At 50.3% G+C, this 27,597-nt stretch overlaps 2 protein-coding genes across 2 annotated transcripts in view; both read left to right on the top strand.

Annotated features, from left to right (window-relative positions):
• Nucleotides 1-6,386, top strand: part of Bpifb1 (BPI fold containing family B member 1) — a 30,435-nt gene extending 24,049 nt beyond the window's left edge. Inside the window, exons 12-16 of the mRNA XM_048431505.3 lie at nt 359-426; nt 1,431-1,476; nt 2,403-2,466; nt 4,205-4,281; nt 6,225-6,386. Coding sequence (XP_048287462.3) covers nt 359-426; nt 1,431-1,476; nt 2,403-2,466; nt 4,205-4,281; nt 6,225-6,257 — 288 coding nt within the window. The 3' untranslated portion in view covers nt 6,258-6,386. The remainder of the gene's footprint in view (nt 1-358; nt 427-1,430; nt 1,477-2,402; nt 2,467-4,204; nt 4,282-6,224) is intronic.
• A 2,154-nt stretch (nt 6,387-8,540) lies between these two features.
• Nucleotides 8,541-26,344, top strand: LOC125398650 (uncharacterized). Its single transcript, XM_048431507.3, has 15 exons — nt 8,541-8,649; nt 9,739-9,955; nt 11,419-11,523; nt 12,451-12,582; nt 13,251-13,335; nt 13,424-13,487; nt 13,875-13,960; nt 14,482-14,664; nt 17,218-17,271; nt 18,062-18,214; nt 19,285-19,352; nt 19,507-19,552; nt 21,672-21,735; nt 24,054-24,133; nt 26,073-26,344. The coding sequence occupies exons 1-15, from the start codon at nt 8,541-8,543 to the stop codon at nt 26,100-26,102; spliced, it is 1,476 nt and encodes a 491-aa protein (XP_048287464.3). The 3' UTR covers nt 26,103-26,344.
• Nucleotides 26,345-27,597: the final 1,253 nt, after the last annotated feature.

Below are 27,597 nucleotides of genomic sequence, written 5' to 3'. Positions count from 1 at the left end.
AAGGGTGCTTAGGGCTTCCCAGAGCCACTGACCTCCTCCCAGGGACACCAGAGGACTGATGGGCTCCCTCGAGGGGTGGTGGGGCTTATTGAAGAAAGCGTTTGAACTGCCTGACACACAGTGAGCAGCCAGCGCAGGTTGACTGTGTTGGAATTGTCATTCCAGGCCTGAAAGGTCACCTGTCAAACAGGGACTAGGGTATGGAAAGTGGGGCCCACAGAGGCTAATCTATTTCCCAAGGTCACAGAGTCAGTAACCAAGAGTCAAATCAGATTTCCTTGACCTCGATCTTTCCTGTATAACCCTCCCTCAAGATAAATTCTCTTCAAAAACTGAGGGCTTGGTTCTCTTGTTGCAGGATACCAATTATGAAGCTCAGTTTTACATGGAAGGTGACCGGTTTATGCTCAACTTCAATAACGTCAGGTAAATAAATGTGTGAATCTGTGTGAGGTGCTGCTGAGTGCTGGACCAGGGCAGTGGGTTTCTCTAAACCGCCAGTAGGGGGCACCAGAGATGGCTGATGACGGAGGCTGCCTTGTCAGGCCTGATCTGCCTTAAGAGCTGAATGTCAAATAGAAAATGAAGGGGCTTTACAGGAGCCACAGAGTAAGCCAGCCCCACCACAGGGCTTGCCTGCCATGCCTCACTCAGGTTTAAAATGGCCCATTCTGAAACTTTTCAAGACAGAAACAGTAACTGCCCCAGGCAGTAATCTTGGGGTCCAGCACAGAAGAACCTCTGTGCCCCTGCCAGCGCTGCAAGGTCTACCACCTTCTGTCCCAAACTAAGTTCAGGTACTCCAACTGGAGGCTCCGATGATAAATTTAGGCTCAGGGGAGCACTTTGTTCAGTCCTTACAGGGTAAGATGATACCTAGGTAGAAGATGGTAGATGATAGACAGACAGAAGATAGAAGATAGATAGATAGATAGATAGATAGATAGATAGATAGATAGATAGATAGAAGTTAGATAGGTAGGTATATAGATGATTGAAAGACAGATGATAGATACAAACATACATACATACATACATAGAAGTTAGGTAGGTAGGTAGGTAGATAGATAGATAGGTAGATAGATAGATAGATAGATAGATAGATAGATAGATAGATAGATAGATATCAAAATACTCCATCACCCAAACTGAAATCATTTCTACATGTGTAGCTGAATAGGAATTAGGGGCCCCTCTAGAAAGGACTTGAACTAATTAGTTCACCAATCCTCCCTCACTCTCGGGTGATTTCCTGTCTTTTGGGCCACTGCCCACCTTGGTTAGACTGTGGCACTGTGAAGCAAGTATCTTTCCTGCTTTACCATTGCCCCATGAGAGCCTGCCTGTGCCTGGAACACAGCAGGTCCTCAGTAAACGAAGCTATTAACCGAGACCCCAAGGGACCACTCTCACAAGTATCTCTGTTACAGTATTGATCGCATCAAGCTGATGATCTCAGATATTAAACTGTTCAATGTAAGTATTAACAGATCCTCTCTAAGGGCATGGGGCCAGAATGGACCATTCTAAAATGAGACAACCCACCCAGGATTTGCTTGAAGAAGCTATCACAGGAACCCCAGGGTGGGCTGGAGGTCTCCTCTCTTCCCTCGAAAGTTTGGTCTGCAGGTTTCCAGTTCTACTGCGCACTGTCTACAGACATAACTGAGAACACCAATCATGTCCAGATCTAAGCATGTTCTCTATTATAAACAATGCCCCTCCACTGACCCTGCCCCTTCCCTCTGATTCTCAGCTTCCCAGGTCCCTAGCCTGAAGAGAGCTCAGTCGGGCTGAGTCTTATCTTCATCTTTGGGGGTTTGTTTTGCTTTGCATTATTTTGAGTTTTGTTGTTGTTATAGGTAGTGGTTTTGCCGTTTGGTTTCAATTTTCATTTGCTTTGTTGGTGGTAGGTTTTGGTGTTTTGTTTTGTTTTGTTGAGACTGGTCTCACCATGTAGCTCTGGAGCCAGTCTTGAAACTCAAGACAATCCTCCTGCCTCTGCCTCTACCTTCTGATTGCTGGAACTGTAGGTATCCATTAGCACACCTGACACTTCATTGGTTTCTATCATTTTCTGTCTTAAAAAACAATGTTTTAATGTAAGGTTTGTGAAAATCTGGACATCTGGCTTTCTTTGATTCAAAAACAGCATTCCCTCGGGGTGCTGCTGGCTGGAACAAAGTCCCTGAGTGTAGAGCATTATCAATGAGCCACAGCCAGATCAGTGAGGGCCTCTCCACAGTCTATCTGGTCCGCCAAGGCAGCTCCAGCCTGCAGGAGATCTGGTACTCCAACACAAGCCTACTGGCTGCCCTTGTCATGGGAGACGAGTAAGGAGCCCTGTGATGACCTAGAGGACCGAACAAGCAGCCTGGTAATGGCTTTCCTCTTTCTCACAGCCGGAAGTCATGAAGGGCACCCTGACCAAGATCCTTAATTACACATTGCTGCCCAATGAGAACGGTGAGTCCCCCTTCCTAAGCTGCTGAACCTCCTGCCTTCACCTTTTATTCATGGCCCACTGTCTTAGTTAGGGTTTCTGTTGCTATAAAGAGACGTTTTCTTTCAAACTACCACACGCACCCATCTTCTAAGCATAGTTCAAATTCTCCCTGCTCCAGGGAGCCTTCCTAGTCACCGACTGGAAAAGACTCCTGTCTCCCCATCCTGCCTCTTTCTCCTACCTTCCCTTCCCATATCCCCCTCCTCCCTTCTTCTCTGCCTTACCCTTCTGCCTCATACTCTTCCCTCCTGCTCCTGTCTCCACCTCCTGCATTTCCCTCCAGTATTCTCCTCCTGCATCCCCTCCTGCCTTCCCCTCCTTCTTCCCCCTCCTGAATCCCCCTCCCAGCCTGGTCCTTTACTAATGACAGACCTAAGGCAGGCAGGGAGGGGCTGGCAGTCCCCAGATTCATAGTGCCAGCTAGAACCACGTGCAAACAGACAGTTAGAGCTCACTCAAGGGGCCGCAGGCAGACTGAGCTCAAGTGCCCAACTACTCTTGCTGGCTGGCTGGCCTTGGACAAGCTGCCTGGTCCTCCTGGGCCTCAGGTTCTCCAGCTGTGAAAGGGAAAAGTAAGAGTACTTTCCTCAGAGATAAGAGTGAGAGGAAGCAGTGAGAAGTGAGGAGACTGGTACCTGTGACATCATCACCATGCATGAGGGGTGGAGATTGTTGGTACCTGTGACATCATCACCATGCATGAGGGGTGGAGATCACTGGTACCTTGACATCATCACCATGTATGAGAGGTGGGGAGACCTGTACCTGTAATAGCATCACCATGTGTTGCAGGAGGTTGCTTGTTTGTGCGCCAACATGGCCAACTAAATCCACTTAAAACCTGAGAGAGCTTGAAAAGAAATTCTAGGCAAAAAAGAACAGAGTTTAGCACCGTTTCTTGGTAGCTACAAACTTTTTTTTTTCCTAGATGGGTTCACGTCAAGCAAGGGCAGGCTGCTTTAAGAGAAGTGCAGTAAAAACTGTGCAGCTTCTTTAAAAAGCAGCGGCGTCCTGGTTTGCTAGCACAAACCGCTCTGACTCTTTTGAGGTCCAGCTACAGAGCACTTAAATGGGCTTTGTGAGCAGAGTGCCACAACTTGCTTAATGGCAACACAGACCCTCTGTGTGCCTGAAAACGGGGCAATGTGCATGGATCTCGGAGGCAGCAAACAACCATGTGTGAGGAGTGGGGAGATCTGGTACCCTGTAACAGCATCACCATACATGAGGGGTGGAGATCGCTGGTACCTGTGACATCATAACCCTGCATGAGGGGTGATCGCTGGTACCTGTGACATCATAACCATGCATGAGGGGTGATTGCTGGTACCTGTGACATCATAACCCTGCATGAGGGGTGATCGCTGGTACCTGTGACATCATTGCCTTTTAAATTTTGCTCTATGAGTGGGAAATCTCAAGGAGAGAAACTTCTGCAGCAGGTATTGGGAGCCATGGCTGTTCTTCAGCAAGAGTGTTAGATGATGTGATGTGCATTGTGGGACAACCAGAATCTGGTGCCAGAGGCCCAGATAGGGTTAGGCGAATGCCGGAGTAGAGGACACACATGCAGAAGGGGGGAAACAGATCAGGTCCTACATGCCAGATCCCAGGCTTGCCTCCAGGAACTGCGAGCATGCCCACTGCTACCTAGGCCCAAACTGACCCATCACTCTCTGCCTGCATTTGTTATTTCAGGCAAAGTGAGAACTGGAGCCTCCCTGTCGCTGGTGAGAGCCTTGGGATATGAGAAATCCGTGTTGTCTGTGAACAAGGTGAGAGGCGTGTAGAAATAACCAGTGTGGGCGGGGGTGGCCTACATGCCACCACTCCTGGCTCTGTCAGGTTGTGGGCACCTGTAAGTGAAAAGCCAGTGCTCCTCCCCACCTGCCTTTCGTCCTTTAGCCCCTCACTCACTTATTCAGGAACATTCTTGATGGCGTAATATGTGCTAGGCATGGCTCCTAGTGCTTCAGGTCATAGAAACAGAAAACACTGTCGCCCTGAGATAACCTACATTCTAGCAAGAGAGACACCTATATAAACTAATATATAGAATAGAGTAAATAAAGGCTGGGAAGGAAAAGAGACAGGCTCAGAGAGAAAGTGGGATGCTGGTATGGATGGGGTGGGCAGGAAAGGCCTCTCTGAAAAGGTGATGCTTGCTGGTACGTGGAAGGCAAGATGGTGAGCCCTGTGGATGGTGGGGAAAGTATCCTACCAAAAGGACCAGCAAGTTCAAAGGCCCTGAGGCTGAGGTGTTTACTGTTCCAGGAAAGATGAGGAAGAGGTCTGGGATATGAGGCAGCGCCCAATGCTGTAGACCTCAGATTACACACACACCTGTGTGGTTAAAAGACCTCAGCTTGAGGAGAGCAGAGTGACTGCTGGGTTGTCCGTGCAGCTGCCCCGAGGAGTACGGTCAGCAAGGCCTGACACACCCTCAGTGTTTGATAAATGACTGGGAAACAAGTACCATTCCCGGCTGCAGCTCGGAAAGGGGCTGCACAGAGTCAGGTGCCTCACACCTGCGTCGGCCTTAACAACAATGTCAGCACCAACTGTCTGTCATCTTCATACTGAGCTCATGAGGTGAATCCTGGTATGGTCTCCTTTTTCAGATGAGGAAACTGAGACTCAATGACAGCAAGATCTTTTCCAAAGCCACACAGCCTACTGGTGGCAGAGTCAGGATTTGCGATTGAAACCTGCTCCCATAACCCCTTGCTTTTGTCCAAATTTCTTCATGAGCCAGTCAATGAAGTGTCCATCTTGGTCAGCAGACCAGTGGGAATTTATTAGGCACCTACTATGTGCAAACACTGGCCACAACAATGAACAAAAGAGAAGGAAACCTCTGGCTCCTTAGAAGAGGAAGGGATGCTAATGATGAGAAAGCCCACAGACGACTTGCTGACCGCCCTACTGTTGTAAGGTGTTCAGCCCTGCTCTGCAGAGGCACTCTGGGCCAAACCTGTGATTCTTATAAGTCCTGATTTTCCTCCAAGGTGCCCATTAGGATCACGGAGCTCCTGAGCCATTTAATTATGGAGAAATCCCCAGATCTAAATCCATATTCCCCCTACTTCCAAGTGTTCCATTTGCCTCTATTGGTTCCTCTGTAGCCAGCAATTCATCGGTTGTGTTCTATAGCTGGGTGCACCATACATTTGAACTAGTGTGAAGAGAGTAAAACAGAGTGAGTTAAAGCCAGCATGTGAGAGGAGACGGTGGAACACAGACGACAAGGTCATGAGCTCGTCGCTCACTTCTACTTTGCTTGGCGCTGTGATCAGAATCCAATCTTGGGAAAAAGACCAGAGCAAGTTTTATTATTACACTTAGTTTTGTTTCGATTTGTTTTTCAATAGACAACTGTTTAAAACTCAGGTGTCCTCTATTGATAGCCAGGAGTCTGCATTTATAAAATGTTTTAGCAACCCCCTGTGGGCTTGAGGACAACTGCCATACACACACAACCACTGAGTACAAACCCTTCGACTGGGCCACAGAGCGCTAGAAGAAATTACTGTTTGTACCCAAACCCTCAGCTTACAACTGTGTTACGTGCTCTGCACATGCATGTTCGGGTCATGACTGGTTCCCAACACCAGGGATTCCTTCATGGAGGACAAAAGCAGGGCAACCCCCAAAAAGCAGGAAGTAAAAACCAAGTCAAAGCAATAAACTAACGGGATTGACTCTTCTTTGATTCCAGGGTGCCCTCAAGCTCACCCCAGTCTCCTCCTAGAACCCTGGCTCTTCTCCCTCCTGGTGAAGACCTGCACTGGAGCTGGCCAGAACCGGCCAGGTCCCAGCTGGGAGTGTGGGAGCCATCCATGTAGACTACCCTCCGCAATCAATAAATACTCGCCATTGACTCCTGTTGTCAGGGTGGTTTTATCCAGCATGCAAGTCACCTGCCTCTGGCAGGCTTAGGATAGAGACCTATGGGAGGGGTTCAGACACCCCTGAGCCAACCTGGACAAGTCTTTGTCATATGGAAACTCCATGACCACAGAAGGCTAGTAGGCCTGGTTGGGATCACCTCCCTCTGGAATGGCTTTTGAGCACCTACTTTGTTGATCTTGTTGGCATGGTAGGTCATGTGCTCTCTGAGCCCTGTGGTTCTGAAGACAGGCAAACAGGATGTGGCTTCCCCTGGGTGGGCCTCTTTGCCCTTCAAGCAGGAAGAATCAGGGTTCTCACCTTGCAGAGCTGAGGTGAAGATGAAATGAAGTGCCTGCTGGCACTCAGCCAGTACACCATGGCCTGACAGGCACTCGCCACCTGACCTCAGGGAACGTTTTATCACCAAGGCCTTTCCTACTCAGACAAGCGTGAGGGCCATTGTCTCCGAGCTTCCTTGAAGGCCCAGGTTCTGAGACAAGACAATTGGCCTCTGTTCTTTAGGCCTGGGTTGTGCTCATACCCAAACACAGCCTTCAGTCACACAAGAGCCTTTACAGGAAGACAGGAGCGGTGTCTGGGAAGGGGCAGGCAGTACTGGGTGTCAGAGCACGATCTCCAGGTGAGGGCTGGAGCTCACGGAGGGAAGGGTGGGGCAGGACAGGAGAAGTGATGTAATGATAGTATAATCTCAAATAACTAAGCTTAAGACAAAAAGAAAATAAAAATGGAGCTAACACCTGTCCTGCTTGTGCCCTGAGCTGTGTAGAAGAAAACCCCAAGCCAACTGGAGATGGTCCCGTCTGCTGTGGGGTGGCCACACCACCCAATAATGAAGGAGCTGCGCTCACCCAGCTCGACACATGCAGAAGCAAGGGGGATGGGTCCCCACAAGGCAGGGCCTCTGCACAGCTAGGTGGCAGAGAGCTCAGGCTTGGAACCGCTGTCATAGAGCCACCAAATCTCAGTGCCCTTTCTGGGCCCTGACATCAAATCCCAGCTTTCCCTGGGCATGCTACCTGACCTTGATGGGGGCACTTACCCCTCGAGAGTTCAGTTCCCTCGTGGATAGAATGTAAATAGTCATAACAGCTGGTTAGCCCCTCCTGTGCACCAGGCCCGTGCTCACATCTGTATGAGTGGTCACAGTGACCTTCACCATTCCCCCAAAGCCATAGGTATGTTTATCATATTCTGAATGAGGCTTAGAAGAAAATGAACAAGGCTTGTTCTTCATTGCTTAGCTCCTGTATAGTGAAAGCTACCGTTCCAGGGCCTGTCTGCAATTTTGGTGACCACACCTGGGCAGAAATGAGATGAGGGCCTAGGTAACATACATAAGAAAGACATGGGAATAGCAGCGGCAAGGTGGCCGGCCATAGACACTGTCAGCCTCATCTTTGCCCCTCAACTGCTACACATACACACACACACACACACACACACACACACACACACACACACACACATCCTCACCCCCTCGGGCTCCATGCCAGTCACATCTGACATTAGTAGCCTCTGCACCCCTCACAAGAACTGAAGATGTGCCAACAGGAAGGGCCCAGGCCTGCCCTATTTCCTCCTTGGGGTCTGCTGGCCACATTTTGAGCTTACCTCTCCTGCCCCCTAACCCCCACCTCAGTAACAGGTTTTATTAATTTTGGCCAAAAGCCCCTCGCTACACAGAGCCAAGAGGAGTGATTCTTCCCCTGAAGAACTCCTGAGTGTGCCAAGCCCTGGCCAGGGGCCTTGACTTCCCATCATGTGCCCACCCCTCGCTCCAGAGTTTGGCTATAAGAGCAATCCTTCAAGAAAGCTGATGGCACCGGCCTGAGAGATTCTAGAAGGCTCCATTCGGGGAGTGGTAAGGACAAAAATGACAGCACCCGCATACTCGGACTGCACCCCATTATCATATGGTGAAATAAAGCAGAGGTTCTCAGCATCCAGTCGTGCTGGGTTCAGATCCAAGCGCTCTGCCTCTTACTCTGTCACCATGGGCGAGTCTGGCCCAGAGCAGGACATAAAAGGATGGATGTGGGGGTACAGAGTGGGGGCATAGGGCCGTGGGCTCCTGGAGAGGACAGAAGCTCTCACTTCCACGGCCACAGGTCCTAACAGGAGAATGCTGCTGCTCTGGACACTGCTGTTGTGCTGGCGGCTGCTACATCGAGTCCAAGGGACGACCCATAGTCCTCTCCTCCTGCGGATCAGCGAGAGCCAGCTGGAAACAGGTGACTCTCAAGGAGAGGCATGATCTCCAAGAAGGCAGAGCAGGGGACAGCTCTGGGCTTCTCCTCTGGCCTCCCACTTACCAGCCATCTCTGCTGTCCTTGTCCCTCCTTGGCTCTAACACTTGCATGGCCCCCACTTGTCATGAGCAGTTCTTACCCTGACATTCAAAACTCTGTAACTCGTGTCTTTACCTCCATGTTCCCTATCCACGACCTGGGTGTCATGGCTGCTTCCTTGGCTGGTGTGGGCCCTTCCCCGTTTCTTTCCTTCTCAATGTAGTGTACTCTGCCTGGGCCTGGAAGACAAAGCCCTCAGCTCCTCTCCTACAGAAACCTCTTCTGATCTCTCTGTAGCAGTTAGGTCTCTCCTCTGACAGAACCCAATGGCCTTGTCCAGGCACACCTGCCAGCCTGGCTGTCTGTCTGCTGTTCTCCCTGCCTCTTGTCTGTGAGGTACTTGTCCCAGCTTGAAAATCTGGTTCGGAAATTCACCTGCTCTCCCTAGAACCTTCCATATTGAGATCTTTCACTCCCATGAGATGTCTGTCCCACGGCTCGTCCTCCTCCTCAGCACAGGGCCCTCTCTGACCATCATGTCTGAAGCAGGAACTCCTCACTCAACGTTCTTCAACTCAGCCCTGTTTCATTTTCTTTGTATCAAAACATGCTGTGCTTGCTGACCTGACTACTAGTTTGTCTTTCTCCCCGACTAACATGTCAACTCTGGGGCAGCAGGAGCCACACTGCCTCCTGAGCTCAGCAGACTAAGACTTGCCCACTGAAATTGATGGCAAGGTGAGGATGAACCAGGAGAATGACTTGATCCCAGGACTTTGAGAGCAACCTGGTCAAAACAGTGAGACCTGAGCTCTGGTCTCTCCTAAGAACTTGTTGCTGAATGGCTGTCTTGTCTGCCAGCTGGGCCCGGGTGCTGGTGGGTGTCTGCTGGACGGCTGTCTTGTCTGCCAGCTAGGCCCGGGTGCTGGTGGGTGTCTGCTGGATGGCTGTCTTGTCTGCCAGCTGGGCCTGGGTGCTGGTGGGTGTTTGCTGGACGGCTGAATGGACCCTGAGGAGATGCTCTGCCCCCAGACATTTCAGATCTATTCACTAAGCACCAAGTCCTCAAGGGTCTGATCAGGATGCCTGTAACTGGATCCCCAAGTGAGGGTGTGTCTGTCCTGGACACCCTGCCCTTCGTCAGAAAGGAGTTGGTTAGGAAGAAGAGTGGGCTGGACTTGTCGCTCGTAGGGGACCTGCTCTCCGGAAAGACCATGCCTGAGCTGAAGAAGTTACTGGAGACAGCTGGGTGAGTGTCCAGCAAGGCAGCCTCTGCCACTCTTCTCCCTCAGGAGGCTTTTCTCTGACAAGTGGAGCGGAGGTGGGCAGTGCGGGGGACCTGGGGTCAACAGCATCTCCCCAGCCTCAAATGCATGAAGCAGGTTTCCTCCTACTACGTGGCTACCTTTCTAGACCTCTCCAAATCCCCATACACATGGAGGCAGTGCAACCCATAATGCTGATTTCCCTTAAAATGAAAATTTGGTCACACCTGGCAAGCATTTGTGTCAGGTCTACAGTCCCTTAGCCGGTCCCCAGATGTCCCACCATGCTATCTGCTCAGCCCTGAAAGCCCCGGGTTGGAGCCTCCTATCCAAGCAAGAAACTGCCTAAATGAATGGTACTGACATTGACTGGGGCCATGCCTTCCCCAAGGTGATCTGCACAGCCACAGGCTCAGCCCTGAATACATGAGTCCCTCCCCAACATGAGCAAGGAAAGACCCATAGGTCCTAAGACCCCAGGTTTCAAAAGAGTTTTTTTCCGGTGGGGTGAAAAGGAGTGAGAAGCCATGGAATTATAGTGTAAGGAGAACTACCCAGGGAAACTTGGGAGGTACCATAGGCAAATACCACCCCAGCCATGCCAAGTATTGGTACTGTCTACCACCACTGCACCTGGGTAGTCACACCATGGCTATGAGCCTATCCCTAGCCCAGGACAAGGCTTGGGAAGGGCAAAGGAAAACACCACATGGTCTGATCTAAAAATATCCTCCAGGCTGAGCAAGAGCATCACAAGTTCCATCCTTAGCTACATATGAGACTAGGCCAGGCTGTATGAGACCTTGTTTTGAAACAAACAGAGACCAAAAAAAAAAAAAACCTCCAGAAGACTCCATGCTGGTGGCCAGGTTTCCCCTGTGATAGAATGTGTTGCTGCCTGACTCAGTGGCTCCAGAGAAATCACCAGCTGACACTGGTGTCCATAATGCAACCTTGACCCCTAGGAATCCAGGAATGGGAGGCACCTGAGGCCTCAGAAGGAAGCAAAGTGCTCAAGAGAGCCCACGGATCCTTCACGGATGGCAGAGGGGCTGTTTATTCATGCTTTTGCCTGCTGACTTTTCTTTTGAGAAACTCGTAGAGCCTTGTTCCCTATACCTAGGGATCAAACCCAAGATCACGTGTATGCTAGGCAAGGCTTCTCCCACTGAGCCACAGCCTCGGTCCCAGAGGCTTATACTAGGATTCAGACGGCTGTGTGTGCATAGACTTACGCCATAATTCCTGGTTTTTTAGAGGTTGACTCAGAGAAGGGTAAGATTCTCATGGCTTAGAGACTAGAAGCTGAGTTCTGTGGTCTCTAGCAGGCCAGCGGGCAAGGACAGGCTATCCCAAAGCTGCCTCCACTTCTCCTGATGTCAGCTCCCATTCTAGCTACTCCAGACATGCGTGGAGCCAGACACATCAACCCCTGTGCCTCCCATAGGTTGGTCATAGAAGATGCCAAGGGACCGGAAGTCACCCTGGAAATTTTAAGTGACAGCCTGCTGCAGATCACACTGCGCTGCAAACTGTACCTCTCGCTCCTGGAGTAAGTGCCCATGGTACTTCCTTCCCACATGCTGCCAGGAAGCAAGACCATCAAAAGCCACCACAAGGATCATTAGTCCTTTCCACTTGGGCATGCTTCAACGACTGACTTATAGGGAAACTGAGGCATAGAATGGGGAAGAGCCCACCCAGGATCATACAGTGAATCTACAGTGAGGGCCCTCTCCTGTTCTGTCTGCGCATGTGGGCACACTGACACTAATGGGGCCGTCTGGGAGGGGCCTGGGATTCCTGGGCTGGGAAGCTGAAGCAAGAGTATCACTCCACAGGCATGAGTCTATAACCAGGTATAATTCCAGTTACCTGCTACAGCAGGCCAAGTGCCCACCTGCACAGCTCTGAACTGTGAGTGGTTATACTTGTAACCACCAGCAATGGCAGCGATACAGACCCATGTTGGCTTGTGAAGGAGGGAGAGTCACAATGCCCTTTGGGAATATGCCAGCCCCTGCCTTTCTTGTGAATATGACCTTTTGGTGTGACTTTACCACTTAATAATGGAGCATTCTATGACCACTACCCCTGGAATGAATCTGCTTAGTTGCAAGCTAACCAGGACCCTTAGTTAGTGCTTGCATGAGAGATGTAAGCCCAAGGAAACACTACGCCAGAGTCAAGAGGCCCTAAGAAATGTGCCTCTGCTCCCTGAGGAACACATTATTGCCTTGGTTAGGATAGTGTGGCAATAGTAAGATTCATGACCCATGGACCTTGGCAACTAGGAGAATGTGTCTCATCTCAAGGTCACACTCAGTGTAGATATCTCTTGCCCTGTGAGGACACTGGCTCAATGCTGCCCGGTCTACCAGCAGATTCCACATTTTAAAGCACTCTCTTGGTTCCTAACGCAAGCCAGCTCAACCTTGGAGTCTAGCTGGGAGCCTGCCCAGACACACTGTCCCTACAGGATCCTGTGGCTGGAAGTCATCAAGAACATACGCATTGGAGTACGGCTAGAACAGATAGGGAACAAGACCCAGGTGGCCCTCGAAGAGTGCCATACACCACCTGGAAGCCTCAACATTGAGATCCTGAAGCAGTGAGTACCTGGTGCTTCTGAACCGACCCTGGGTGTGACAAATGGCTGCTCTTCCTGAACTGGCCCAGCCCTTTCTGCAGTGATCCTTCTCTGAAACCCAGGGCTGGGGCTGCCTCTCCTTCAAAGTCACAAACTGTGCATGCCACCTGTCAGTCTCACCTGCCTCCACCCTGAAGGTCAGGGTTAAGACTCAACCTCTGCTTAGCTAATCCTAACAGTGGGTCCCAGTCAGATCCTGCCTTCTGGAAGCCTTGGTTGCATTGCTGACAGTACCCAACCCACATGGAATGGTCCTAGGAAGGAGATGTAAGAACCCACTTACATAGCACAGAAACTGACTCCCAAGGGATCAATCATTCATCTATTTACACAACCCAGAACCTCCAGGAAGCAGGACGTGATCTTTCCATTGCCAGTGGGGTCACTTCCTGTATGAAATTCCCAAAGACCTATATTAAGAAGAGAATACAAATCAGAACATAATGCAGAAAACTGGAGGGGGGAAGCAGGAAGAAGAAAATGGAGAGGAGGTGGGAATGCGAGCGAAGGGAAAGGTAGCCCCTGTGACCCTTCCTGCTGTCCTGCCTCAGTGGTACTCAGCTGCCCCTTCCCTGCCCACACCTTTGGTGCGCTGCATGGCTGACCCTACCCTGTCATCCCTCCCCTAGGGCAGACACCCTGTTGCCAAACCAGCTGCTGAAACTAGTGACTGAGATCCTGGACGGGTCACTGCCATTTCTCCTCCAGAAGATAGTGAGTCACGGGGGCGGGGTGTAGCCCCAAAGAGAGCCCCCCTACCTCGGCTCCATGCCAACGGGACTCCCTCTTCCCTTCCCCCTAGGTGTGCCCTGTGACCACAAACCTCCTCAACTTCCTGCTGGAAGACCTGCTACACATTATTCTTCGTATGTTGCTGCTGGTCAACTGTCCCTTGCCATGTGCCAGGCACCGTGTGTAGGAATATACCCAGAGACAGCACAATCCTACCTGCAGGGAGGATGCTTTCTAATGGGGAAAAAGAGGGGACAACATGGCTTGTAACCTTCATATGTTACTTCCCCTCTGAGTCTCAGTTTCCCTCTCTGTTAAACAGGATCAATGGAAGGCCCATAGATAAGGCCTATTAGAATAATACTAACAACCTGACCCAAAGTCAGCATACAATAGGAGGCCATGTGCTTAGCCATCAAGGAGCATACGGCTGAGCAGAGGAGAAGGAATTTCTCCCTGCCTCCCCAGCATCCTTCCCACCTCTACCCCTGGCTGAGTTAGGTTTCATTTCTGCACCATAGCTCCAATCATTTCGGGTCCCGATGATTTCCAGTACTATGTGACCAGCACAGAGTTCACAGAGGGAGCCATCCTGATGAAAGTGCAGGTAGGCAACCCTAGACTGCCGCAAGCCCTTGGGGAACCTGCTAAGAGAGGACAGAAAAAGAGAAAGGGAGATGGGGCCTCACCGAGTGGGGAGCGAAGGGGGAAGAGGAAGACAGGGAAGCGAGGAATCAGAAAAGGGAAAGGTCAACCAAAGAGGGAAGAAGATGGAGAGGCCACGGGCTGCTGACCAGTGAGTGAGTAAGACCCAGAAGAAAGCAGCTGAGTCAGATGGGGAAACTGAGGACAGAGAATGGCTGAGGACTGCCCAGCTCCTGCCCACTGCTCCTTGATGTCTCTCTGTAATAGAAGATAGGAGGAACAAGAGGGCCCAGGAGAGACAGGGTTCAGAGAATAGAGTAGAGTTTGATGGGGGTCAGGAAGCCAGGCTCTACGTCTTCTCCTGTGAGATTTGAGTGAGTACAAACGGAACTGTGACTGCTGTGTCAGCAAGGTGAGCTGAACCAGGTATCCACCAGGAGACCTGTCCCCACTGACCATCTTCCTTCCGCCATTTCTCTGAAGCTTGTGACTCCCTGTGGCCCACACCAGCGGGCCTCAAGGCCGGAGCATGTGGTTCCTCCACCTCTTCCAGCATTAGCCCAGGACAGCATGGCAGACTTTGCCTTTTGGCTCGAAATCTACAATGACATCCTGTCCTGTCTGTACACCAGTCAGGAGATCTTCGTGGAGCCCCAAGACTCCTCGGTGAGTGTGGGAAGTGGGCAAGAGGGAGGGACAGAATGTTCCTGCCCTGTTTCTTACATGGAAGAGCCAAGGCCCAGTAGAAAATCCACTTTCCCACTCTGGACTTGACCAGTCTAACCTGTTTCTAGCTCCTAATTATCCTTCAGAACCCTTCGCAAAAGTCCCTTTATTTGAGAAGAGGAACATGCACATGCCTTTCCTGTTTTCTTTATAACACATACCCATTCTTACACAGCAAATACTTAGGAAAGACTCTGTGGGCTGGCCCAGTGAGCACAGGGCCCCTATCACATAGGGATTAGAGTCTCATAGAGGAATGGAAATCTGAGCGAGAAAATATTGTGGTAACTGAATGACTTGAGGACACTGAGATGATTACTGGGGAGTAAGGAGTTTAGAGCTATTAACACCACAGACAGACAGACAGACAGACAGACAATGGGAAACAACATGGCAGTCTCTGAAGACAGGCTCAGAGCCTTCCTGGCAGAGGTGGGATCTGAGGATGGAGAGGTGCCTGCGAGGATCTGTGAAAGAAATCCACTGTAATACCGTGTGCGGCCTGGCGGAGGCCGGGTTCTAACAGTCCATTCTTAGAATAAATAACTAGCTGGCTTTGCTTAAAGCAATTAGGGCAGCCAGGAGGCCACCTGCATACTGTCACCAGGGAAGGCAGACCTGAGGCTGGCCTCTGCAGTGGTGAGGAGGGCACACACAGGTCGAGGAGAATTAGCGCTTCCCAGGACTGATGGGAACAATGAGCAAGGCATCCTATATCCCTGTTCAAAAGCCCGGCTCCTCTGTGTGGGTCTGGGCCGTCTGATCCCTGGCCTCTCTCTAGCTCTGTCTCTATACTCCCCTGCCTTCTAGCCACTCAGGCTGCACTGATTCCCAGCTCAGGGCTTTACACATGCTGGCCTCTCTGCCTGGAACATTATTCCTCCCTGGTCGTCTCGGTATGAATGTCATCTCCTCACACTGCCCCTTCAAGACTGCTGCATCTAAAGATGGAAGAAAGTGTGGCCTTCCTCTCTCTCTCTCTCTCTCTCTCTCTCCCTTTACTCCCTTTTTCTTACTCTTTCAAAACACTGATCTCATTCTTACTTTATATATAATTTCATATGTATATTAAATGATGTATGCAAGGTGCATATATATGTGTGTGTACATACATATGTTGAGCATCTGTAACTCCGATCTGAAATTCAAATGCTTCAAAATCTAAAAACTTTTCAAGTGCCCACACGACACCACAAGTGAGACGTGCCACATCCAGGAAGAAACATTGCACAAAGAACGTCATTTTAAATAGTTACACAAATGAGGGCCCAGACTGGGGGAGTGGCCTGTTCAATATCATCCATAAGAGGGACTGGCTATAGATAAGGTCTCCTGTCTCCCACTGCTCGCATCTGTATCCCTCACAGGTACGACAGCTCTGAGACGGTTAGAACTGAGCCCTGCATCTGAACAAGTTCTTACAGTAGTGGACAGGGACACATCTGCAGGGTGTGCGCATCTGCAGGGTGTGCACGTCTGCTGGGTGTGCACGTCTGCTGGGTGTGCACATCTGCTGGGTGTCCTTTAGAGCCTCGTTTGCTCCAGAGGAAAAATCAAAGTTGACCCATGGCCCATCACTAAGCAACTAGTAAATTTACAGCGACTACAGGCAGGGTAAACTAAGCCACCGTCCTTTGTAAGAACAAGATTGTTCTGTTGGTCTTGGCACTGAGTGGCATTAACGAGGCACAGGGCTATGTGGCCAGAATGCTCCTCTCTGCTCATGCTTGTATGTGAGCAGAAAGAGTTCATTTGGATATCCTTCAAAATGTCAACAACAGTTACCTCTGAGAATTGGATTCAGAGAGAAAAGAAAAGATACATTGGGTGAATTTTTCTTTAGACATTTCTATAGCTTTTTCTGTGATGATTTGTGATTTTGGAAAACCAATGGAGCAGAGATCCACTGTAGCTCAGAGATCAAGAATGAGCTTAGCACGTGTGAGGCCCTGAGTTCAATCCCACTACCTCCCTGGAAATCAGTAGAGCACAGATGGATGGGCAGGAATGTGATAAAGCAATGGCAGGAATCAAGCCCGCAAATATTCCCTGTGAAACCCTCTCAGCTCACTGTCTTTACAGCGCTTTTCATAGTTAAGAGGCTGTGGGTGTGGCTCAGTGAGTAGTGTTTCCCTAACAGACGCGAAGCCCTGGCTTCTATCTCGGGCATTGTGTACACCTGTAATCCCAGCACTTGTGGGGGAGGATCAGGAGTTCAATTATACAGTGAGCTTGAGGCAAGACTGATATGTGGCAAGCAAGACCCTGGCTCAAAAAAGTATAATAAAATGTTAGACTAAAAATGATCAAAACCATCGAAAGTTAACCTTTTCAGATAAGTGGCTCTGGGAAGCCAGACACATGATTGGCCCTGAGCTGAGGCTGACTCGTGCCAACAGTGCATCAAGAAGAGGCAGCCATCTCCCTGAGCCCCCAGTTCGCTCAGAACACACCTGCAGGGCTCCACAGCTGACTTGGTCTTTACCTTTCTAGGAAACCGGCCTGTGGGAGCTGTTGTCCCTGAGTGCCCTGACGCCCAGGCCAGAGGTAGGTATAGTGTCTGCCCCTCCTCCAGCACCCTGGGCTAGACAGCCTGGACCAAAAGGTTTCATGGACATGTTCCATTTTTCTGCTGTGGACTCTGGAAGTCACTGCAGCCCTTTACAGTGTCAGGGTTGTAAAACATGAAAGCAGTCAAGACAGTGACTGTGACCATGGGCTGTCAGTGTTCACACTAAGCATGTTCCACCCTGCTAAGGCTTACCCAGGTAACAGCAAGGCAGGGCTCAGGGCCTTGAAGGAAGCATTGCTGAGGACCTGGAAGAACAAGGTCTCTGCTCTAGAATATGACCTCACTGACCTCTCCAAAAGCTCTTCTGTGTTCACCGGATGGACAATTAATTACAGCAGAGAAGCCTGTAGCGTTGTAGGTGCTAATGAATGTCCTTTGAGCACAGCACATCCGTTAGCTCATTTAAGCCAAACGCCTTTATGGAGTGAGCACAATTCTTACCTTTATTTTACAAGAATGAAAATGGAAAGCACAGAGGGATTAAGAATTTTGTTTCAGGCTACACAGCTTGCAGGCGTAGAGCCAGGACTTTAACTCCCAAAATCAACACTGTGTATGCCCAGGACCAAAGGATGTGATCTCATCTCAGAGAAGTTCAAAGGAGCCAAGTAACTTCCCCTTAGCCATACAGCAGATATTGTAGGGCTAGAAGAGAAACCCAGTCCCCTGCCTCATCAGAGGGTCTTGTTCCCACCCTCCCAAGCCAGGGCCAGGGAAGGCTGCCTCTAACCCTCCCTCTACTGTCCCTGCTTTAACTTCATTCAGGTGTATAATCTGACCAGAGGGAGCCCGGGACTGATTATCAGCGCTCTGGATCCCCCCACTGTCCTCCTTGATGACTTCGGGGCCACAGTCACCCAGCAGGGCTTACTGATGCTGCAGGGGACCAACAATGCCTCCTCTGGTGCAGTTGCCTGGGTGAGAGAAACTGCAGGGATTTGGTTTCCAGTCTGCAGGCTGAGGGCAGGGATGGGATTGCTGTGACCAATCCTACCACCCTCTGCCAACGGTCTACATGTGGGCAGCTGTGCCCACTGCTGACATCCACATACTAGTTTCTGTACTCGCTGAGGGCCTCCTCAGCCATGAAGAGGTTCCAGCTCCAGATCCTCCTGTAGGGTGAAGTTAGGGCTTTCAAAGGACTCTCCTAGGGATGGCTGAGTTACAAAGAGACCATACCAACAGTCATGGGGAGGATTCTGGGAAACGCAGCCCCTCGAAATTCCAATGGCTCAATTCTGAATCCCTGACCTCAGAACTGAAAAGCGCCTTGGGTGAGAAAGCAGAAGCATACTCTGCCACAGGTGTGCTGGATGGCATCCTAAGGGGGCAATGGGGTCCTTGGATCTTAGATCGCATCACTGTACGACCAAGAATTAGTTATCCCTCACTGGAAGTGAAGAGTGCTGAACCTGTTCATATGAATTAGAGGACTATCTACATCCCACAAAACCAAAGGGAGGCAGCTATGATGGTGCACACTGTAATCTCAACCAGTGAGAAACTGAGGCAGAGGGATCATTGAGACCAACTTGGGCAACATAGCAAGAATCCATTTTAAATAAAATGATGATGATGGTGATGGTGATGATGATATAGTAAGTTAGGCCTGTTGCTTATTGATAGAGCTCTAACCTAGTATGAGGCCCTAGGTTCATCCCAACATGTACACAGGCAAGGAGCCTACTGGCTTCCAGAAACAATGATTCCAGAATAAAGACCTTTCCATTGAACCTGCCTCTGGTTCAGGCCTGGCTCCTCTGCCTTCCATGAGTGTCCATCCCCACCAGACCCCACCCCAGGTGAGGCCATATAGGCATAGTATGGGAGAGACAGTGGCATGGGTACAGGATGAGGACCATGGAACAGAACCCAAGTTCATGGAGCTGGGTCTAGGGTTGGAACTGGGATGAGGTTGGTAGGGGTGAGGAGCTCTGTAGGAAATGGCTCCAACTCTTCCCTGCCTGTCTGCTTTCAATCCATCTCAGCGACTCCTCTCCAAAGCTGCATTCTCCACAAGAAGTCAGAAACTAAAACCCCAGTTCATGCCACACAGGTAATGGATTGTGATTTGGGAAATATAAGACAGTTTGGAGTGAGGGATGAGGAGAAAGGGGATGGTTAGGGATGACAGCCCCCTCTGTGCCCAGGGCAGGGCAGGTACTTAGACTCCCAGCTCACTTACCAGCTTACTCTCTTTCTTCTGGCAGCACTGTGGTCACCTTGGATTCCTACCCCACCATCATTGAGGAGCAGGTGAGTCCCTTTCTTCAGCCTTGTGTCTTAAAAGATCCATAAATGCACAGTGTAAATACTCCCAAATCACTGACACAGTGACACGGTGAAAGCTTGAGTCATACTCTGTCCCTAATCTCGCCTCCCCCTGGAGCCCCAGACTCCTACTGGGGTAGGGTATGGCCTCTGAGGCTCTGGTTTGTCTGTTTAATCCTTTCGCATATATATAACAAATATTGATTGAGTACCTACTATGTGCCTAGCCTTGCCCCAGGTACACAGATGAGTCAGGTATCAACACAAAGATCCCCACCCCTCACATGCTAGCAGCCATAAGACCATATAAACCTCAGCAAAGCAAACTGTACAGTGCGGAGTCAGGTGATAGCACCATGAAGAAGTGGAGCCATTGTGAGGATCAGCAACATTAGAAAAGGAGTCTGGGGGCTAGAGAGGTGGCTCAGCGGTTAAGAGCACTGCCCTGGTTCAATTTCCAGCACCTACATGGCAGCTCACAACTGTTTGTAACTCCAGTTCCAGGGGATCCAACACCCTCACACAGACATACATGCAGACAAAACACCAATGTACATAAAATAAAAATAAATAAATCATTTATTTTAAAAAGGGGAGTCGGGGGATGTATTGAGGTGGCTTTTAAACAAAGACTCAAAGCAGAAGTGGGGAGACTAGAGACACCAGGAAGAGGTAAGCCAAAGACCCAAGACTAAATGTGCCCCCATGGGTTCAAGGAAGAGCCAGGGCTCTGGAGCAAAGTGCAAGACCCAAGAGGGGCAGGGCAGGTCCTACTGGGCTCATACTGGGGTGACTTGCCCTCAGACTGAGATGGAAGCCTTGTTGAGAGAGTGTAAGCAGAGAAGAAGCACCAAGAGAAGGCAATAGGCCCACAGCAGAGTGTAGCCAGCACAGCGTGGACGAGGTTCACAGGAGGGGGTAGTGGTGGCCCAGCACACAAGAGTCAGGGACTGGCATCTTTGAAGGTGGTCCTAACCAACAGGACTCCCAGCCGGGTCAGAGAAGGGGAAGGAACTGGGGACTCATCTAGGATGGGGCAAGCTTTTTAAGCGCCAGTCGTGTTCTACATGTTAAACACAGGGGTGCAGGGAGCTGTGCAACATGGCTGAGCCTACTAGCCTTCAGCCCTGAGCTCAAGCCACTGTTAATGCAACCTGTACCTCTTCCCCAAGGGTTGATCCTGCCCCTGCTTGGGAAGAAGGGTGCCACAGTAGGCTCTCCCCCACAGTCCACGGGTCCTCTCTGTAGGCCTGTATGTCACAGACTCCATTCCTAAAAGAGAAGAGTCACAGGGAGGTGGGGCTGAGTGAGTATATGAACACTGTAGGGAGAGTTCACTGGGGCTGGAACCCAGGCCTACCCTACAGAATATTACGGTCCTTGTCACATGGTTTTCACTTGCTTAGAATCTGCGTCAAAGACACTAAGACTCTTTTTCTCCAGTCTGGAATCTTGTCTGTGACATATAACAGGACACCCATGATACCAGGGTGACAATTTATACACTGTATAAGCCACCCACACCACAGACATGCAAAACATGTGTGTAGCAATAGCAGCCTCCCACCAGACAAAAAGCAGGAGTCAGGACAGTCCCGATCATGACCCTCTTGCGCACGCCTAGGGACAGGAGGCTTGCTGTTTCAACGTGTCCCGCTGTCAGCAGCTCTCAATACTAGAAGGATGTCTCTCACACTGACCCAAAGTTGGTCCCTGAGATGCTGTGCCCTGGGTTACCATAGACCCATCTGTTTCCCTCCCTGCAGAGATGGTACGTGGCTGATCGGGGAGGTGTCTCCTTCTTGGGCCCCTCAGTGTTGCCCTGACCCTTCACTAATCTGACACAAAGACTCTAAGGTCCTTCAAAAGCGGCATGTGGATAGATGTGGTGGCACCTGTAATCCCAGCACTAGGGAAGCTAAGGCAGGAGGATAGTATGTTCAAAGTCAGCCTAGTCCATACAGGAAGACTTTGGGTATTTTTTAAGGTGGTGTTTTTAGGACTTCTCCAAAATCTATGTGGCATCTGTATAGTAGTTTCCCCATCCTGGGTTGGGATGCACCAAGCCAGAGGAACTGAACTGTATGCTGTTTCCCTGTCGCAGGAAGAGCATCTGAAGGCCTTGCTCTTGGTGGTCCTGAAGAGGCAGTTCCTGCCTCACCATAACGGTGAGTCTCACTGAACCTCTCTGTTGGCCACCCATCACAGTACATGGCTGGAGGCAGCACCGGCTCTATCCACAGGAGCTGCAAACAGCTGTCATACTTGAGACTGGGCCCCAGGCAAAGCAGGAGGCAGTAGACACCCAAGCTTTCAGATGCAGTTGCGGAGGATGCTAACGCTGATGCAAGCTCAGAGCATGGACAGATGGCCAGATGCAGGGAAGGTGTAAAGCCACAAGAAGGGGCCCTCAGAGGGGAGGGGCCACTCAGCCTCAGCAGTTACATGTGGTCCCGAGTGGAATGCCAGATGGGCTGAGGCCAATCGGATGGCTGAAGTGGGTAGCTCACACTGTAAACATGATCAGCAGGGCAGGCATCGGTACCGACTAGAACGGCTGAGAGCTAAATGTCACAACACATCACCTTCCCTCTAGCTATCAGGAATCCAGAATTTTCCAAAACTCCCTGTCTCACCCTGGGCTCCTCAGATGCTGAGACAAGGCACTGTAGACATTTGGGGAGGTGAGTTAGGAAGAAGAAGGAGCAATCCATAGCACTGGGCTTCCTGGCTTGGCCATTCCTTTGGAAGGGTGTGTGCCCATCCCCATGGTTACCTGGTCAGTGCCTGTGCCCCACTGCATGGTGAGTTTCCTATGAACACTGGTCCTCATGTTTCTCATTGTGTCCCTAGCTTTCTGTCCAGTGACTCACACCAAAGAAATGTACATAGGACATGGAGCCTGGCCCCACTGACTCTGGGAGATTGTCCAGCCAGGACTTGTCATCTTTCATATGGGCCCCTCCACAGATCCAGAGTGGTTAGGTGACTTGTCCAAAGTGATCCAGCAAATCTCTAGCCAAGCTCAGTCTAGAGTCCTGACTTCTTGCTTCCTCAATTGAGGGTCTTTGTGCTCTGAGTCACATTAGGAGAGCAATCACTTTGAGAAGTTGGCAGAGGTTCAAATACTGGCAAGGCTTCCATCCTGAGGAACTATGGTGGCCAGGGAAGGTTCTGGGCATGAAGTGAGCAAATCTGTTCAAAAAGGGAGTAGCTGGGCACAAAGCAGGTGGCAGTAGAAGGTCCCGCAGGGCAGTCGGAGAGGACAGACAAGCAAGAATTCACCTGCGAGGGGCTGGGGAGTTAGGGCCCACTCTTTCTGTGCCCACCACAGGCTCTCATTCAACACTTGTGTGTCACACCCTAGAACACCAAAAGACAACCCAGAAAGTGGGCCAGGCCCGGATGTTGGTATGGTCATACAAGATCTAAACACCAGGCTAGGAAACTGCTCAAATGCCATGGGGTACTGTTCATACTGCAACCCCACCCAGAGGAGAAAAGGGCACTGTACGGTCATTGCAGAAACCCAAGAGGGCTGTAAGAAACAACTTGAGAGAAGCCCCATGGAAGAGACCTAACACGAGGGGTCCTCAGGCTGGGGACCCAGTGAGGTCTGAGGACAAATGGGAGGACAAACACATGGGCTCTTCCTCCTCCACCCACCCCACACCTGACTTCAAGAGGATACCAGATCACTCCAAGCCCAGAGTGGCTGGGAGAAACGGGGTGGGGGGAAGTCTGCTCAACACAGTGTGATAGGCACAGGAGGAGGCTATGCCAGGCCCTCAATTTTTCACAATTCCATTTATGGAAAATCATCTAGCCAAATAGTTGATGAAAGCACTGATAGCAAACCGACCAGCTCTGTAAATTTACTGATTTGAGGCTTAGTTTGCAGCTATTTGGGGAGCAAGCATGGATACTGACTAACAGAGCCCATGTCTAGTGTTTTCAGTTGATTCTGGCCCTGTCTCATCTATTTGTGAGATGTTTCATTTCTGCCGACATGTCAGCTCGTTTTAAGCTCAGTGAGAGAGAGAATTAGGTAAAATACATTTCCTGAGCAGATTCGCAGGAAACCTTCAATCTTCATCAAACTGAATCTCCCTTAAACACCACACAGGACAGCTTCCTAACAATGTGTTCACAGGTCTGGGACATATTTAGTAAGAATGTTCCTTTAAAAGACAGGTGTAAGTAAAGGTGTGGGGAGGTGATCCGACCTGTGGCTCACAGGACACGTGTGTCCCAACACGTTTATAGACGGCAATGTCACAATGGAATGTTGAAAGTGGTACTCCTCTAGTAACGTCTCCTTTCGCTAGGCTGCTTGCTGTCAGGACTGCCTGGACAAGGGGGATTAAGGTGCAAAAGGTCCCCTGGCTAGGGGGCTGTGAAGGGTAGCACCCAGAGTCTCCCAAGCACACCTGCCAGACAGTCCTGCCCTCCAGGCCCTGAGCGTCTTCCTGCCTTCCTCTTGCAGAGTGGCTCAGAGAGCATGGCCTCCCACTGCCCAACATCAAGGGCATCTCCTTCAGCCAGGCCCAAGTGGACTTCTCTGAGGTAGGTGCAGAGGGAGGGGTCTCCCCATGATGCTCAGCTAATGAGCTGGAAGTCAGAAGCTGAGGTCACTCCAGGCCCTCTGCCTCTCATGTCACCTCTACCTCACAACCATGCTGGATGCGACACCTGCTATAAGGTGACTTAGACCTTGGGGGCCAGCACGCGTCACTCAGGAAGCCAGAACTCAGGGCTCATCAAGAGCACCTCCCCTTACACAGACTATTCTCCCCACTTTGACTGAGAGGAAACTCAAGGCTCAGAAGGGCAGAAAAGCAGGGCCAGGGTGACAAAGCAGGAGTCTTTATCTGACCTCCCAGTCTATATCTTAGGCAGGACCACCCACCTCCCTAGAACTAAGGTATCCTGGTTCCCAAACAGTACTGTTGTGCCCAGTGCCCACGCTCTGCAAACACCCAGGGGCAAGAAGCAGGGATAAGCTTAGAGGGCCTCTGATGTGCTGCTGGGGATCTGCTCCCAGGCCTGTCCTACTTCCTGTCTTGGTTCCCAAAGGGCGAAAGTTCATTATGGAAAGTTCCAGGGATGGGGGCTCAGTGGTGAAGAGTGTTGCTGCCCTTCCCAGCACCCATAGCCAGAGGAGGCTCACAACCGCCTGATACTCCAGCTCCAGGGAACCTGATGCCCACTTCTGGTTTCCACAGATACCTGCACACACATGGCATACAGTACATACCTGCACTCACAGACATATAAACATACACAGGTATAAAAACAAATTTAAAAAATCTTTTTGAAAGATGAAAGAAATATTTAAAGGAGGTTTCAGAAGAACAAGTTGGAAGGCAGACAGAAATCCAATCTCACAGTTAACAGAACACATCTCTCAGAATGAAATGCCTTCTGAAAGCTGAACATGGCCACAATAAACTCCAGATTTGGGCAGGGAGACAGACAGAGACACTGAGACAGAGACGGAGATGGAGACAGAGACAGGGATCTTGGGAAATGGGGAAGGAGGTTGGTAGGAAGGGCAGGGCTCAGACACACTCTTCACTTCTTCCCTCCCCTTGAGATGATTACCAAGGTTGTAGCACATACTTGTAATCCCGGCACTCAGGAGGTGGAGCCAGGATGATCTGAGTTCCAGGTCAGACTGGACTACATAACGGGACCCTGTGTCAGAAAGAAAGAACAGAAGAGAAGAAGAAGCAAAAAGACGAATGAACTTGAGCTTTAGGACCCCCAGCTTAGACCCTGGGCTTCCCATCCCCATTCCTGACTGCAGAAATCTGCCTTCAGGAACCTGAGGTGGGAGCAGCAGCGACATTGCCTCATCAGGCCACTCAGTGTCTTCCACCCCCATCCCCCACCACTGCTGCTTCTGCCTAGGGGCCTTAGAGAGTCCAGAGAAACCTTCACTTGAGTAGGTCTGGAGGAACACATCCAGGTAATCCAGGGTTTGTGACTGTCCTAAAAAATAATGCCACCAGTCCTGGAGCATCAGATCAGGCGAATGACCGGAGCCAGGACACAGCCAGCACCTTCTAGCCACCGAAGCCGTCTCATGACCAGACCTGTGAAAAGCAAGGCACACTTGCTGATCTGCTTCTCGGCTGCTTTGCATCATTGCTCGGGTTGCAGGTTACAGAGCACACCATGCAGACTGTGGTTTAAAGAAAAAAGTCACCTGGAGCTGAGCGGTGTACAACACACGCACCCTTCCAGGGCTGCCCTGCTTGTTCTTCCAGCCCTCATTGTCCTCCGTTCACTAGTCAATATACCTCAGGAAGCACTCCAAAGTCTAGTGGGCCTGTCCTCATAAATGCTCCCAAGACCTCCTCTTCGTCTCTGCTCTGCACCCTTACCCACTCAGTCCCTGGCTCTCCTTTCTTAGTCACAGGTGTGGGCCCCTCTGGTGTGTCAACCCTGGGACAGCACTGTGTGAGAAGTTGGGGCACACACGACTCTGCTCTGTCCACAGAATTACATACTACTGACCATTCCCGAGTAGCTGCTCTGCAGAGGACCAGTCCCTGGGAAAGCACATTTTATGAGAAGTTGGGGCACACACAAGGACTCTGCTCTGTCCACAGAATTACATACTACTGACCATTCCCGAATAGCTGCTCTGCAGAGGACCAGTCCCTGCCCCAGCTGCACATGCTCAAGACCCCAAAGTCCATGATCTGCTTCAGTCCCAGTGGAGTTCTCAGCTGTAATAAAGATGTTTCCTCTGTGAGTCTGGGTCTGAGTTTGCTGTGTTTCCTGGCAGTAGGGAAGCGACCTTGAAGGGTTTAGATGAAGGGCATCCTTCCCCGCTCTAGGTCTCCTGTGAACCTGCAGGAAAGTGCTCTGTGTTCTGTCCCCGGCAGAAGGAAAGACTGGGAATGGTGGTTCATACCTGTCAGCCCAGAATGTGGGAGGCTGAGGTAGAGGAGCTGTCACGTGTTTGGGCCAGCCTAGGTTACAAAGTGACTTCCATGTCAGCCCAGGCTAGAGGGAAACCTAGCCAGAAAGGGGCAGGGGTAAGGAGAAAGAGAAAAATAAAAAAGAGAAAAGCCTTTTGACTCTTCATCCCTGCAAGGGTTCTTGTTTTAAAAAGAAAATAAGGGGATATGCTGTGGGATAATGCTCTTGTGCACTGTAAAGATTTGTCACTTCATACTGGCTTAATAAAACACTGATTAGCCAGTAGCCAGGCAGGAAGTATAGGCAGGACTACCAACTAGGAGAATTCTGGGAAGAGGAAAGGTAGAGAATTAATTACCACCCAGACACAGAGCAAGCAAGATGAGAATGCCTTACTAAGAAAAGGTACCAAGCCACATGACTAAACATTAATAACAATTATGGGTTAATTTAAGTTATAATAGCTAGTTAATAATAAGCCTGAGCTAATAGGCCAAACAGCCTATAATTAATATAAATCTCTGTGTGTTTCTTTGGGACACAAGGACCAGGTGGGACAGAAACTTCTGTCTACAGCACTCTCCATCAAGGGTTCATCCAAATAGGCCTCTTGATCCCTTTAAAACAGAGGAAAGTGGGGTTCTTGGGTATAACAGAGGCTTTTCTAGCCTCAGGCAGGCCTGATTCAGGAGTTTGAGTGCTAGTAGCTAGGAGTCAGGCAAAATTCCTTCCACTGTGTTCGTGGCTCCAGAGTGTCTCACAAATTCACAGAGCAAATGTCATGAACCATAAGAAGGGTGAGTTTTTAGAAATAAATTCATTATAGGTTCAGAGGTGAGAGCTTAAGAGAGAAGAAGCAAGACAAGCTCCTGTAGCAAGAGAAGGGCCTGGGGATGAGGTGCCATTAAGATGCCATTAAGCTGGTAGTTTGAGGACTTTTTATATGACTTATGGCAGAAAATGGGTTGTTGGAGTTGGTTGGCCCAGTTATCCCACCCATTAGGTATCCATGTGCCTCTCCATCCCTAGGTATCTGAACTGCTGTTTTGGTCACACCCTCACCTACAGTTTCCTGGCAGCTGTATAAACAGAGAAGA

Source organism: Myodes glareolus, chromosome 10 (assembly GCF_982192425.1).
Source record: "Myodes glareolus chromosome 10, mMyoGla1.1, whole genome shotgun sequence".
In the NCBI taxonomy this organism is placed as follows: domain Eukaryota; kingdom Metazoa; phylum Chordata; class Mammalia; order Rodentia; family Cricetidae; genus Myodes; species Myodes glareolus.
This window is presented reverse-complemented; position numbering and strand designations above follow the sequence as displayed.